General features: G+C 34.6%; 1 protein-coding gene across 1 annotated transcript; it reads right to left on the bottom strand.

Annotated features, from left to right (window-relative positions):
• Positions 1 to 422: 422 nt before the first annotated feature.
• LOC146145816 (uncharacterized) lies at positions 423 to 8,657 on the bottom strand. Its single transcript, XM_083390273.1, has 6 exons — positions 8,534 to 8,657; positions 7,951 to 8,008; positions 7,483 to 7,548; positions 3,743 to 4,035; positions 2,817 to 2,995; positions 423 to 1,700 (listed from the first exon to the last, which is right to left on the bottom strand). Exons 4-6 carry the CDS (start codon positions 3,932 to 3,934, stop codon positions 1,523 to 1,525), a joined length of 549 nt encoding a protein of 182 aa, XP_083246399.1. The 5' UTR covers positions 3,935 to 4,035; positions 7,483 to 7,548; positions 7,951 to 8,008; positions 8,534 to 8,657; the 3' UTR covers positions 423 to 1,522.
• Between the last annotated feature and the right edge of the window lie 6,625 nt (positions 8,658 to 15,282).

Genomic DNA, 15,282 nt, shown 5'->3' with positions numbered 1-15,282 from the left:
TTCCCAAACTGTGGGCCATGGCCAAGAAGTGGGCCACAAGACTATTTCAATTGGACAATAGAGCTATTTGAAAATATTGCAACTAAATATGTTAAGTTTTACGAAAATAGCTATTAGCATATTTAAAACTATAGTAGGAATGTGGCTATTTTTTGGCTATATGTAAACTATATACGTATAGGCAAAATCTCACGACATATGTTTGTTTCGCTACGCAGTTAGCACGACAGTTTACTTTCAATTCAGTTTGTTGTCATGGGGATATTTAATTCAAATCTAAAAATGAGCCAGAACTAAAAAAATATATTTGGATGTTGTTAGAATCAATGTATTTATTGGGAAAATGTCTCACTATGTAGCCGCAAATTGGGATTACAAAAAGGTAACGGCACATTCGCAGAAACTTCATTATTGTGGGTCCATGTTCTGAGGGTCCCTGTCGCAGACTAGATCGGGACACAGTCCCCAAAGTAGCTGCTAAGGATAGGAATGACTTTACTTTCTCGAGCAAGACGTTTATTGGACAGAACGACAATCAGTATACGGCAAATAACCATGCACACCAAGTGCTCGCATAAGGCTACAGCTTGTCTCTAACCAACGAGATTGCAAACCGTGCTCAAAATGCGTCCGATTTTCTCGGTATCCACCCGACGAATAACGATGCGACACAACGCAATCCAAAACCGAACGGCTGCGAAATTCACACAATGTCCTATTCCTGAGGGGAAACCGTAGCGACGGGTAGCCGACCCGGACGGCAGTTTCCGCGACCTAACGCATTAGGTCCGCACAAAGGCGCTACAATAATTAAATTTGTGACAGTCCCGAACTCCTGATCAACTTACCGGCCGCGTATTTGGGACCCCTAAGCAAACATTTAACACCACTTTTCAGTAATAAAGAGTAATATTTGCAAAAAAGGTTTTTTACGGTGTTTGCAAGTAGATACTGGTGTATTCTATATTGAATTAAGAGGTACCCAACATGAAATGCTTGACACGTAATTCAGTAAGTGATTGTTAGTGCAGGACGCTATGGTTAATTATTATTATCAATCGTTACATAACTTACCCTACTTGCCCTTTCACAAAAGAATTGCTTTTCTTCACGTGAATAAAATCATAACCCAATAGAAAAGAAGAAAAGAGAAAAAAATGACAAAGGATAACAAGTTTCAACCTGTCCCATCTTTTTTTAAATACCATTAGTGGAAACGTTATTTCCACATTTAATCCGATTTTAATAATTAAATCGTTATGCAAAGTCATTGTCATAGAAAGACATAGAAGGCGTTTGTTCAATGTTATTATAAAGTTTAAAAGTAAAATATTTGATAATGTTTTAATTTTATATTGATGTTCAGTAGTACGAATCTAACACGTAAACGTAGAAATATCTAAATGTAGCTGGTAGAAGCTTTTGTAAAACCTTTATACAGCACAAAATCAATTAGAAAAAGCATCCTTTTTTGTCTTTGAATATAATTTATCATATAAATCCGAAGCGGCCGAAGTGGCATTCAGTCGGCGGTGCGACAGTTGGATGGAGTCTTGTGGGTAACATCACCTGAAAGCTTCATATTTTCGATGGAGGTCGCATAAACACGTCCAGTTGGACACACACAACCCTGTCTAAGTTGTGTAATTTCGCTTTCGTTGAGCACTCTAGGCCACATCATAGCGTTCTCGATAGTCCACCTGTTGTAAAATAAACATATCATGTTTTAAAAACAATTGCCCCGTATTTTTTGCAGCTTCTCTGAATGTTCAACACTGTATTATAGCTTCGTACAAATAATCAAATCGACTTTAGTGCAAAGGATCACCAGGTTATTCAACCACTTGCTCCATTACTAAAAAGCTAATGTTGAAATTAAATCTTGGCTTAAATGCAAACATTTGGTTTTGTATGACACCGATGTAATTCTAGACATCCCTACAATGATTAAGGCCAACAGCTAGCAACTATGTATAATTGCTGATCATAAAGTACGCAGAGCAATTGGCAGATTCAACAAAATAGCTGGGAAATGAACTTCACTTGGAGCTGGAAGTTGTGATAACACTGATGTAAATATACGTCCCAGGTTTACCGGGAATATTTACCAGATTAATAATATGACGTTCCATTGTTCTAATGACTTGAGTCATTCGCTTGACTCCAGTGCACTTAAGTCACAGTTTTCAAATCGCTTGACTTGTAATTTTTTTATTAAAACTTAACTCAAGTTTTTCACATTGAACCATTTGGCTGCCATTTATTGCCATTTTGTTATTCTTTGGTTAAATTATTGTTGCTTAAAATGGGACAAGTTTACTAATTTTAATAGTTACTTTTTTACAACACTGCTATTTATTTTACGCTAAAAACGTTTTACGAGGTTCACAAAAACTGGACTATAGACTTCGTTAAATACATTTTAAACGTTTGAAATGGTTCAAAATGTTGTATCCGGTCCGCGATCTCAGTCAAAAGTGTGACAAAAATTAAATCAAATTGTGACGAAGTCAAATGGCAAAGTGGGCGTAGGTTGACAAATTATTATTTATTAAATTTTCACACTGGTTTAATTGCGATCCAATTCAGCGATTCTACTTTGAAAGGTAGTTAATTTAAAAATAGCAGGTTAACTTCTTCAGTTAAGGCAAATTATAGCCTAAAACAAGTAAAAAAAATGAATGTTTTTGAACTTTATCCATTTGGCTTGTTTGAGCATAGCAATGACGTCATTTGATATCGGTTTGAATCGCTATACTTTCTTTTTAAAAATATCTGGAAATGGTATCGGAATAAAATGTGAAGTATTTACGCACGGTTTCAATCGCTCCGGCTTCCAATGCTGTGGAGCAATATTAATGGTTTGACGACCGAGATACAAGCTTCCGTTGCTCGGTATTTTTCCTCCAACGTAATATGAAGGTGCGGAGGCCTGTCCGTTGACGAAAGCACCAACTCCACGCGATCGGGAATCAAACCAAGCGCAAATGTGATTCTGAAGCGATAAACGAATATCAAGCAAGCTCAGTGTATAGCTGTGTGGTTTTCAAATGACTTGACTTGACTCGACCTATAGCGATAAACAATTCAAGCAAGCACGGTTTGTAACTGTTGCAGCGTTGTAATGACTTAAGTCAATGACTTGACTTTCTTTCGACCCTATAGTTATTTGACTCTATGACTTAAGTTGAAGTCAATTTCTCTGTCCAAAATACTTAAGCCAAGTGAAGTCATTTTACAAAAAACGAAGGTAATTCGAGTCATTCGAAAACAATGACTTAAGTGCAAGTCATTGACTTAAGTCATTACAACACTGCTCGTGTTTTAAAAAACATTTTTTTGCAATAAATTGACTTAAGTGCACTCAAGTCACAGTTTTCAAATGACTAGACTAGACTTGACTTGAGTCATTTGGACGATGAACTTGATTTGGACTTGTGTCATTCAGTCAAAAGGATTGAAATTACGTGTTTTTTATTTATCGTTTGTTATTTCGGTGAGTCTTTTCTATGTTTTATACATTTTTTCTCATCGGAAGAAGTGTTTTGTCGACTTTCATCGCATAAAAAGTATCATAATTAAATAACACGGGTTGCCAAACACTGATCTAAAACTGACGTATGATTGCCTGAAAATTGAAAAGACGAACGCATGACCCACGCAAAATATAGTAAGCTATAAGTGCTGTTGACGTGTGTTACAGCAAATAATAGCTCTATACTGACGAGAAAAACAATTTTACCATGTCCGTGATGTTGGCCAGCAAATCATGGTAAGTCCATCCATAGTTGTTAACTACAAGCGACAAGGAAGACCTGTCATGGTGGTACCCGATGTGGAACGCGAACATGGGATGTGGAACGCGAACATCGTTGTTAACAGCGTAGGTGAAGAAAACAAAGTCGCTGTCTGGCTGGCTCGACTTCACCCACATACACGCGGTGGCGCTGCGGAGTGACAGCACTGGTCGGGAAAACGTGGACGCACATTTGACAATGAAAGGACTTGTAAATGTGTAGCTGCTCAAGGAACAACCTGAGAAGGAAACAGTGTCAAAGTTGGATGAATTACGTTAATTCATGGACCTTTTGGGGGTCCGTTAACCAGTTTTAGCAGTTCCATGAAGGCCAAATTAAAATATTAGTGTATATTTAAGAAGCAATCAATTTTCCAAAGAAAATAGTTTTCATTACAAACAAAAAGGTTTTAGCACTGAATGTATTTATACTCCATTTTACTTTCAAATTTTTTTGGACCGAAATCAGCGTATTCCTGAAGTCTATTTGTATTGTGACGTCAAGTTATGACGTCATTTTTTTAATTTTTTCGTCTTCAGTGGTCAATGCAAAGCAAAAAAAATTAGGGGTCCACGGCAAAAAAAGTAGTTTAGGAACTCCTGAATTAAAGATACTATTACTCCTTGCTAAAAATGTCACATTACAATTACATTTTTGTTAATATCAATGTATTGAGCCAGACTTTTAGCAGACTACAATTACAATTCGAAACACAGAATGCAAATACCTCAATTACATTCCAATCACATTTTTCCTAATATCAATATATTGAACTAAGATTTTAGCAAATTACAATCAAAAATTAATTACATAGAATTAAAATGCCTCAATTACATTTAAATAACATTTTTTCAATATCAATGTATTGAGCTGAAAGTTTAGCAAATTAAAATCACAATTTGAATTACATGCCTCAATTACATTGCAATGGGACGGTTTCCACCACTAGGGGTCGCGCGGAACGACTCAGATGAAGTCGCATTTTTTTACAATGGCGAAAAGGTCTAAGTCTGGCACTATTTGTTCGATAATTCAGTTAGTAAGGCCGGTTTCGACATTTTGACCGGTTTAACTCGTAAGTTTATCCCTGTAGTCATTATCAGACCATAGTTTTTCATTTTTATGGCAAAGACAAGTAGGCCTATGTGAATATTGCTTTTTTCCAGTCATTAAACTGTCCTGGCAATAAATTGTTGTAATTTACGCCTTTTCCATTCCCCGATTCAAAGACTAGATTGTTATTTAAGTTAGTTCACGAGTTTAGCTCGTCACACTAAAAAAAACTCTTACGAGAAATTTGCTTGGCAAAGTGGCTGTGGCATGTTTTGCTAGATTTGGGGTAAGCTTCTAGTTATTGATTCAGTAATGCATTGAACTAACATGCATGTTTTCACCAAGTGAAACGTTTTACAATAATGAAGTTGGATATATTGGTCAATTTTTACTAATAATGTTGTTTATAATTTTCTGAAGTTAGTGAGAATTTTGTGTAAACTTCTAGAAAATACTTATATTTTGGGGTAATATTAAACCTGCTATGCATCTCCCTGGGTATTAAACCTGCTATGCATCTCCCTATATTATTTGGTAATATTAAACCTGCTCTACATCTCCCTGGGTTAACAATCTATATATGGAACTAAAGAAACTGGTACCGTAATATAATTTAAGCAGATGCTGCTTTCCAAGTGATCTAACAGGTAAAAGTTTATTTTGTACCTGTAGTGATCGCTGATTAAATGAATTAAATTAGTTTGTTATATGCACTTTTTATTGAGTTGTGGGATTCTTTAACAGTGCTGTATTTAGTTGAAATAAATAATAAATCTAGAAGTCAAAAAATACACTTGTTTAATTGCTATACTGTTGTATTTGTAGCAAATAATCATTATCTTATAAAAATTATTTATATTTTTTTATAGGTTTGGAATCAAAACAGACAAATCTGGAAATATAATTTCTACGAGTGAAGATTCAAACAAGCCTGCATTAAAAAAACACTTTTAATCATGTTCTTGATGTCATATACTACAGTTCACACCTAACAAAATGTCTTGCTTGTTTTATTAAACTTCATAATATGCATTTATTTTTTGTATGATACGAAATGAAACAAAATTATACAGTTGATCAAACAACTGCGAATTAAATTGATGATTTGCGAACCTGAAGTACGCAAAATAAACAAGTAAAAACATTCTACTAAATTTCATATTTACATCAGTACAATATTATTCTAGAGATTGGACTACTATTTGAAGAATGATAAGATTTATTGTAGTTGTTAATTGTTTGTAACATTGGAAACTGACAAACTTCTTTCATTGTCCTGGCGTTGTTCAACAAATATACGGTTTCTTTGTAAAGATGTAAGATTTCAGTTCTGTAGCTAAAATATTCTTGCCTGATTTTTCAGCCAAATGCACAAGCTAGTATGATATTGTCTGCTCTAGGGCTCCAGGCTATATTTATCCAACTTTTGTAAAACTACATGGGGTCACTTGTAAGAAAGGTTATAATAAGATAACATTTACAAAATTACACCTTTTGAAACAGCATAACAGTACAAATAGTTGGTTGTTTTAAAAGGATGTGGATCACTCGAATATTTTCTAAGATGTGAGGTATCTTTCATTAAAAGGTGTTAAAATAATGAGTACAAAATAAATATCTGGTGAAAATTCTAAGTTACTGCACAAGTAATACAATGTCGTTTAGAATACTATACAAAAGATATATTTTCGAATTTAAAATGACTGTAAAAAAGTGTGAAAGAAACAACTTGTAAAATGCAAAGTTATAGGTTAAAAAACAGAAGTACCAGAAAAAAACTACAGTATTTCTTCATAAAAATGCTTGTTTCAGCATTGTTGGAAACTAGCTGGCCTTAATTATTCTAAATATGTTTTATTTGCAATTTAAAGTTGATGCAAATGCTTACTGGTTTTAACCGGAACCCTATTTTAAGCACAAAACTAAAGTTGTAAAAGTACATGTTTAAGGACTTCTCGCTAGCAGCATTTGAGGAAATTGCGATTTAAAACTAATTATAGACATTAATTAAAGTTTTAACTTCAAACGAATAATTAGCTTCACAATAGATTCTACAAAAACAAAGCGCGAAAACACGTAATTGAAAACCACGGATAACCATTGTATAAGATAGCCGCTCGCGACTGTTCATCTGACTCACGCAACGCTTCTAGTGGTGGAAACCATCCCATTACAATTAAATTAAACTCTGTAAATCCCATTACAATTAAATTAAAACCTGTAAATCCCATTACAATTAAATTAAAACCTGTCAATAAATTACAATACTATGTACAATCCAACTCTAATCAATACATTTCATAGGGGTTTTGTTTAAAATTTAAAGTTTATAGCAGTATCTCTTAACTTCTTTGTTTTATTATAACGCTTAAACAACGAAATAGAGAGACGGCGAGTTTAAAAAAAATAGCACCTATCAAGAAGCGACAGGTTGGGCTAAAGGCCAGCCCACTTAACTTTACGAGCTGCGAGTTTTTCGGTACTTAAATCACAGATAGATACTCAAGAGTATTTTATCGACTTGATCATGAAAACAAACAGAAAGCGTCGGCAATTTTTTAGTACAATATTAACTTCTTATTGGCGTCTCTCTTTATTTTTGTTTTATCATAAGACAAATCACTATCCTTACCTGGAGTTGTTGTTGATTTGGTAAATTCTTCATATAGTGAAGTTAGCAGCTGTGAAGGTGCCGTATCTGGATAATTGTTATATCAGGTCAATGATTGACTTGTGTTTATAACTTTCACCGATTTGAATCAGTTTTGTGAAAAGTATGTAGAACTTATGTCCAAAATATGTTATTCGCAGCAAAAAATTAAATTCTGTGTCAAGTCATTTATTCGAAAAACTTGCAACCATCAAAGTTATTTTGTAACAAAGCTTAAAAAGTTCACTTAAGTCAAGTAATTGAGTAAGGTTATTAAAACACTGTATATATAAATATTTAAACCGGTTTGAACAAAATCGATGTATGATATTAGCCTACAACATTGTTGATTGAAAAGCACTTTACTGTAGTGTTAGTTTTACTTTACAAAAGCCTACGTAAGTAGTGGAAAACTAGCCCCAATTGGGTAAAGTCTATCAGTTTACTTACTTTCGTTTGTCTGTAATGTTTGGTTAATTTTGTCGTTTTCGGATTCAGGTGAAATAATCTGTTTAAAAACGTAGATTGAAATAACTCTTTTTTTTAACCGGATATCGTTTTTAAACAGTTATAATTACAACTTGTTAACAGATGTAGGCCTTGTTACATCAGGATACTTAAACCGAGGCTCACGGACCCGAAGATCACGAGCTTATATTATATAAACTAATAATCAGTTTAACTCGAGTTTGTGCATTTGAATGTTATTCCAAGACCAAACTTGTGACGTAACATAACGTATTTCTCCAAATCGTAACAAGAGAATGGGGGCACAAAGTTCTAAGTGCCCGTGGAAGACAGACGTATAAAACCAGTAATACAGTAATCAGGTGGAACTGTAGGACAAATTGTATTGAAATCTTGACAAGCTTTTGCACAACCCTACTTTACAGGTCGGGTGATTTAGTGATTTCTACTTTGACCTGATGAAGCAAGGTTGTGCAAAGGCTTGTCAAGATTTCAATACAATATGTCTTAAAAAATGAGGCAAACACGACCATTTACAAAGATTAGTTTAAATCCACATCCTCACCTTGCAGAAATTGATAGACGCTGTTACAATTACAACTAGACAAAGTAGAGTGGTTACCACCGACAAGACACAGCAAGCTCGCTTTTGATGTTTGGACGCTGCCGAAAATTTCGAAAACCTTGACAAGATATTGCTCCGTAGTTTATCCAACTTTTTAACTTCAGGCAAGCTCTTTGGTTTTGCTTCGTTTTTACCCATAGTTGAAAAATACTTGTATGCTTCTTTCCTAATTGTTGAACAAGTAGCTTGCGTTTAACTCATATCAGTGTAAATTGCAGTTTCCGGTAACTACTGGTTGGCCTGCAGATTGTGTTTATCGCCCTGTTGTGAACTGCAAAAAGCAAAACAAAGTGATTTTTCATGTAGCATCCAACGTTTAGCCTTGTTATTAATAAAAGCTTATTAGAGCAAATTAGTTCGATGAACCGCAATTACCTTTTAATGATTAATTCATCAAATGTATATGTTGAACCTAAAGCGAAAAAAGACTACTTATGAAAATTGGACCCCCTATCAAATTGATCAATCTATTTGAAATGAAAATCTCGCATAATGTTTGTTTTATACTGTAGTTTCTCAACTACTCTTTTATTTAACACTTTTTTTAAACCTTGTTGACTCCAAGCGACAAATTGAGCAGTACGCAAACACATTCTGTACATAGTATAATAGAGTATTGTTTATCATTTTTTTTACTTTACGTAATTTACAAAAACTAGCAATAAGAGGCCCCGGTGCACTGCACAGGTTAAACCGGTTGTTATTATTTACAGCCCTGAACGTAAAGCTATACATACAACTGGGGTTAAATACCATCACAGCTTGTTTTCAAAACAATCTAGGTAAATGCAGTTGTGCAAGCAACACGGGAATCTTTTGTTACTCACCAGACATCTAAATATAAGAATTCCAAATTATAAGCTTATATAGCAAAAAATATTGTTTTGCAAATAATGCATTTAAAACGCGTTCAGCAACTAACGATACACGTTTATCACAGGTTTTCGTTTCAAAAGTTGTATGTTTTACAGGGAGCGGTAACCGGTACTTTGAGTGGTTTGTTTGTTGCTTTGTGGTGTTACATCGGCAGCACCATCTACCCATCCCCTGCACACTTCCAGAGAGTGCATTTAAAAATAGTAACGATTTCGGGGTTTTCCCGCCCTTTAAAAATAGTAACGATTTCGGGGTTTTCCCGCCCTTTAAAAATAGTAACGATTTCGGGGTTTTCCCGCCCTTTAAAAATAGTAACGATTTCGGGGTTTTCCCGCCCTTTAAAAATAGTAACGATTTCGGGGTTTTCCTACCCTTTGAAAATAGTAACGATTTCGGGGTTTTCCCACTTCTTAAAAATAGTAACGATTTCGGGGTTTTCCCGCCCTTTAAAAATAGTAACGATTACGGGGTTTTCCCACTTTTTAAAAATAGTAACGATTTCGGGGTTTTCCCGCCCTTCAAAAATAGTAACGATTACGGGGTTTTCCCACTTCTTAAAAATAGTAACGATTTCGGGGTTTTCCCGCCCTTTAAAAATAGTAACGATTTCGGGGTTTTCCCCGCCCTTTAAAAATAGTAACGATTTCGGGGTTTTCCCGCCCTTTAAAAATAGTAACGATTTCGGGGTTTTCCCGCCTTTCAAAAATAGTAACGATTTTGGGGTTTTCCCGCCCTTTAAAAATAGTAACGATTTCGGGGTTTTCCCGCCTTTCAAAAATAGTAACGATTTCGGGGTTTTCCCGCCCTTTAAAAATAGTAACGATTTCGGGGTTTCCCCGCCCTTTAAAAATAGTAACGATTTCGGGGTTTTCCCGCCCTTTAAAAATAGTAACGATTTCGGGGTTTTCCCGCCCTTTAAAAATAGTAACGATTTCGGGGTTTTCCCACTTCTTAAAAATAGTAACGATTTCGGGGTTTTCCCGCCCTTTAAAAATAGTAACGATTTCGGGGTTTTCCCACTTCTTAAAAATAGTAACGATTTCGGGGTTTTCCCGCCCTTTAAAAATAGTAACGATTTCGGGGTTTTCCCGCCCTTTAAAAATAGTAACGATTTCGGGGTTTTCCCGCCCTTTAAAAATAGTAACGATTTCGGGGTTTTCCCGCCCTTTAAAAATAGTAACGATTTCGGGGTTTTCCCGCCTTTCAAAAATAGTAACGATTTTGGGGTTTTCCCGCCCTTTAAAAATAGTAACGATTTCGGGGTTTTCCCGCCCTTTAAAAATAGTAACGATTTCGGGGTTTTCCCGCCCTTTGAAAATAGTAACGATTACGGGGTTTTCCCACATTTTAAAAATAGTAACGATTTCGGGGTTTTCCCGCCTTTCAAAAATAGTAACGATTACGGGGTTTTCCCACTTTTAAAAAATAGTAACGATTTCGGGGTTTTCCCGCCCTTTAAAAATAGTAACGATTTCGGGGTTTTCCCGCCCTTTAAAAATAGTAACGATTTCGGGGTTTTCCCGCCCTTTAAAAATAGTAACGATTTCGGGGTTTTCCCGCCCTTTAAAAATAGTAACGATTTCGGGGTTTTCCCACTTCTTAAAAATAGTAACGATTTCGGGGTTTTCCCGCCCTTTAAAAATAGTAACGATTTCGGGGTTTTCCCGCCCTTTAAAAATAGTAACGATTTCGGGGTTTTCCCGCCTTTCAAAAATAGTAACGATTTCGGGGTTTTCCCGCCCTTTAAAAATAGTAACGAATTCGGGGTTTTCCCGCCCTTTAAAAATAGTAACGATTTCGGGGTTTTCCCGCCCTTTAAAAATAGTAACGATTTCGGGGTTTTCCCGCCCTTTGAAAATAGTAACGATTTCGGGGTTTTCCCGCCCTTTAAAAATAGTAACGATTTCGGGGTTTTCCCACTTCTTAAAAATAGTTACGATTTCGGGGTTTTCCCGCCCTTTAAAAATAGTAACGATTACGGGGTTTTCCCACTTTTTAAAAATAGTAACGATTTCGGGGTTTTCCCGCCTTTCAAAAATAGTAACGATTACGGGGTTTTCCCGCCTTTTAAAATTAGTAACGATTTCGGGTTTTTCCCGCCCTTTAAAAATAGTAACGATTTCGGGGTTTTCCCGCCCTTTAGAAATAGTAACGATTTCGGGGTTTTCCCGCCCTTCAAAATTAGTAGCGATTTCGGCGACCCTTTAATCAAACATTCTGTCTCGCTATGGCGCTAAATTTTAATTTCCTCGTGTCACTAAAGCTTAGTAGATTTTCTCACGACGAGACTTCGTATAAATAAACTTTAAACCTATGTTTCGCTAAAAAATATTTTAATATAAATCAACCAAATACCAATGTTGCGAGATAAATAAGCTTTAATATAAATAAACTTTAAACCTATGTTGGGCGATAAATATATCTAGAGCTAAAGCAAATCCAAATCCTTTTAGGCAATATGCAAAAACACAAAGGTTACTACAGGCCACAATTATTGGAAATTCGAAAACAATAGGTAAATTGTAACAACGATAACAAGGGGTTGTGTTAAAATTGCGGACATGAATGTACGTTAAAAGTCTCTAACAGGATACAAATACCTTAAAAGGTATTATGTTGATTCTGCCAAACTTTCCCAATGAATGATATAATATGTTCGAATGGTGGAACTTGTACGAGCAGTTGCAGCAATAAGCAAACATGGAATGGAACAAGTTGCCTTTGCAAAGCGGAATACTTTAATCATGTAAAGCTTTTTGCGTTTGAAGTTTCTTGCGTTCAGTGCACTTATGAAACAGCAATTTATACCTGAAACGCACATACGCAATTTTTACACTAAAGATTTCACAAAAAATATATCCAAACCACCAGTCGCGGATCGCGTTTTTTTTTTTCCGAGATTACGTCAGACGTATAGTTACTTTTAAACAAAAAATATAAAAAAAATATAGATATCTTACCGCGACGTCATCAAAAAGTATAATCTTAACATAACCACACAGTTTATTTTGTTTTAGGTTGAAGATTTGTTACTTTATATACAAAATTTATATTACAAATATGTTATCGATTCGCGGAAAGCTTAAAAATGTCTTTAGGTGGTTTCAAAAGTGCGGAAAGATGCACGAAGCATTTGGGCAAAAACAAATTAATCAAAATGTGAAAGATATATTTAAAACGGCCCATTTTGCATTCATGTAGTTAAAATGAGATAAAAATACATTTTGAGGGGCATGGCCACGTTTTTTTCAAATCCTTTCTTTCGATATTATTACCTTATACGATTTTACCTAACAAGTGGCAATAAAAGCAAGCCGTTCGTGTTTAAAAACTGATGTTTGAAATCCAGAGATACAACATAACGACGACCTAATTAATTTTTTAATGCTATTGTGCTTTTTTTAAATAACAACGTGGACAGATGTTGTTACCACTACACCTACGAACAACATAACAACCCTTCACCTAAGTACAACAATCTTTAGCAAGACTGGTAAAGCGATATTCGTCTTACTATTAGTCATGTTTGCTGTGAACGATTAAAGACATCTGAATTTGTCGTATGTTAACACAATGTTTGGATCATATTTTGGAACTGTTTTATTGTAAAATCAGGTCGAATTTTACCGCGATAATGCGTTTAGGTTTCAAACCGCTTTAATTTCCCTTGACGACAAAACAAGCGTTTGACTACGAATAGTTAATTCAAAAAATATTTAGGCCTACAGAATCCGTAAAACCGGTAATACTTTCTTCTTTTTGAGAGTTTATAAACAACATTCAAGAAGAAATGCTATTTTCCATATTGGAGTATGTTTTATCATATTAGTATATGGAGATATTATGTTACAACAATTATTTTGTTATATATTTAAGTTTGTAGACTATTTTTTACGACTGGAAACAGTAAGCATGTTGAAATAAAATAATGCTTTGAACAAAAGTTCTATCCTGTTGGTGAATTCCCATTAAGGTGTAGATCCATTTCCTTCTTGCGCGTGTATACTGGCGCGACACATCATATATATGCACTAGCACTTAATTAAGTGCGGTATATTTGCGCCTTCCACGTAACAACTAAATTGTTGCACCGATATTTCACTTCTTGCGTGTGGTATTGTTTATTTGTTTTATCGTTTGTACTCTTTGTAGTTGTTTTCTTTCTCACTCACTTTATCTCGCTTTTCCACTTTTGCACCTCACCTTTTACGCTTTATTTCTTATCTTATCACGTTTTCCGTTGGCATGTAGTAATTAGTTACATTTGACACACACACCATTTTTCCTCTCGTTTGTGTTATCACAAGACCGCATGGATTAAAAACCATTAAGCAAAATAGGAAGGGGGTCACCACAAAATATTTCACAGTTTCAGTGGTACCTCGGAATAAAATAATTCTAGTTGGTAAGACGAATCAGACCTCAAAAGTGGTCCGGTTAAAATAGTTTTTTTTTTTGCTTACTCGATGGATAACAGCATTAAATTTGTCACAAAAGGTAAATTTATTGACTGAAGATGATACAAGCTCGTATCGAAACGTCTTAAAGAAGATGGTGTCTATCCACTCGATCTAATTTGCTTTGCAATTCATTATCGAGGTAAATTTATATATTACCAGGTTAACAACTTACCACAATACCGAACACCAAAGAAAAGTTTTGCCAGATAACATTTCAAACTATAAACATTTTAATTCTGTCTAGTTGACATGTTTGAACATGAATAACAGTTTGGTATAGGATAGGATCACAATGATTTTGGCCGACATACCGTTTATCAGTATCGGAAGAATATGTTATATCTCTCAGCAACCCTTATTTGCCACAATTTGCTTATGAATGAAGCGGCTAGTTTTTACATTAAGAACAGCTATTCAAGTTTACACTAGAAGGCTACGTTTTAAAACAAAAAGTAATCAAAGGCGGTATAATAAGAAAAATGAGATCAATGCAACTGAAGCATTTCAATCAATGCATTATTTTTGAAATAATTCTTTAACTCGTACTGTCTCAAGAATACTGATTCCTTTATTTTAGGGGTTTTGCCTTGCGGTAAGGACTAAATCGGTTAAAATAATTTATTGGACAAAATGGATAACCCAACATTGTAGCTAAGAAAGGAGGAAATATTAAATCTAGAGAAAACTTAACATAATGCTTACTATTATTATTATTTTTTATTGTTTATTATGAATGATGGCGTAGATCAAGAAACAGGGTCAGCTTTTAATATAGAATCTACGAACAACAAGACAACAATCTTAAGATACACTGAAAAAGTGTTACTCATCTTACTATCAACCATGCTTGTCTTCGATGAATAAACACAACTGATTTGCCGTACATATAAACGCTGTTATTAAAGCTGTCTTTATACAACATACAAACTATTTTTCTTGAAAATTTATTCTATATATATTGACTCCATTTTAACCTGAACAATTGTTACTACATGTTGTAAATGTGTAATGTGATGATCTTGTATATATAATATTACCAGATGGGCGAAGTTTAAACGGGACACTGTCGATATAAAAAGCAATATGCCCTTTCTCCAACATAGATATAGCGATTACCAATTTATTATTTAATTCCATGTTCCATAATCTTGTTACAAATATTTTGTTTAAATAAAGGCAATCTTAGTGCGGGATTTTGCATAAATATTTATTTACTTAAAATTTGGATTTTTTTAATAAAAGATCTGTAGGACGACCGAAACACATAAATCTTGTTAATTTATTGCATAAAACATGGGTTGGTACTTTTATATTAAAAAATATATTCATACATTTTTAAATAAGCATATAGAT

The sequence above is a fragment of the Ascidiella aspersa genome, chromosome 5 (genome assembly GCF_963924565.1).
Source record: "Ascidiella aspersa chromosome 5, kaAscAspe10.2, whole genome shotgun sequence".
Taxonomy (NCBI): domain Eukaryota; kingdom Metazoa; phylum Chordata; class Ascidiacea; order Phlebobranchia; family Ascidiidae; genus Ascidiella; species Ascidiella aspersa.
This window is presented reverse-complemented; position numbering and strand designations above follow the sequence as displayed.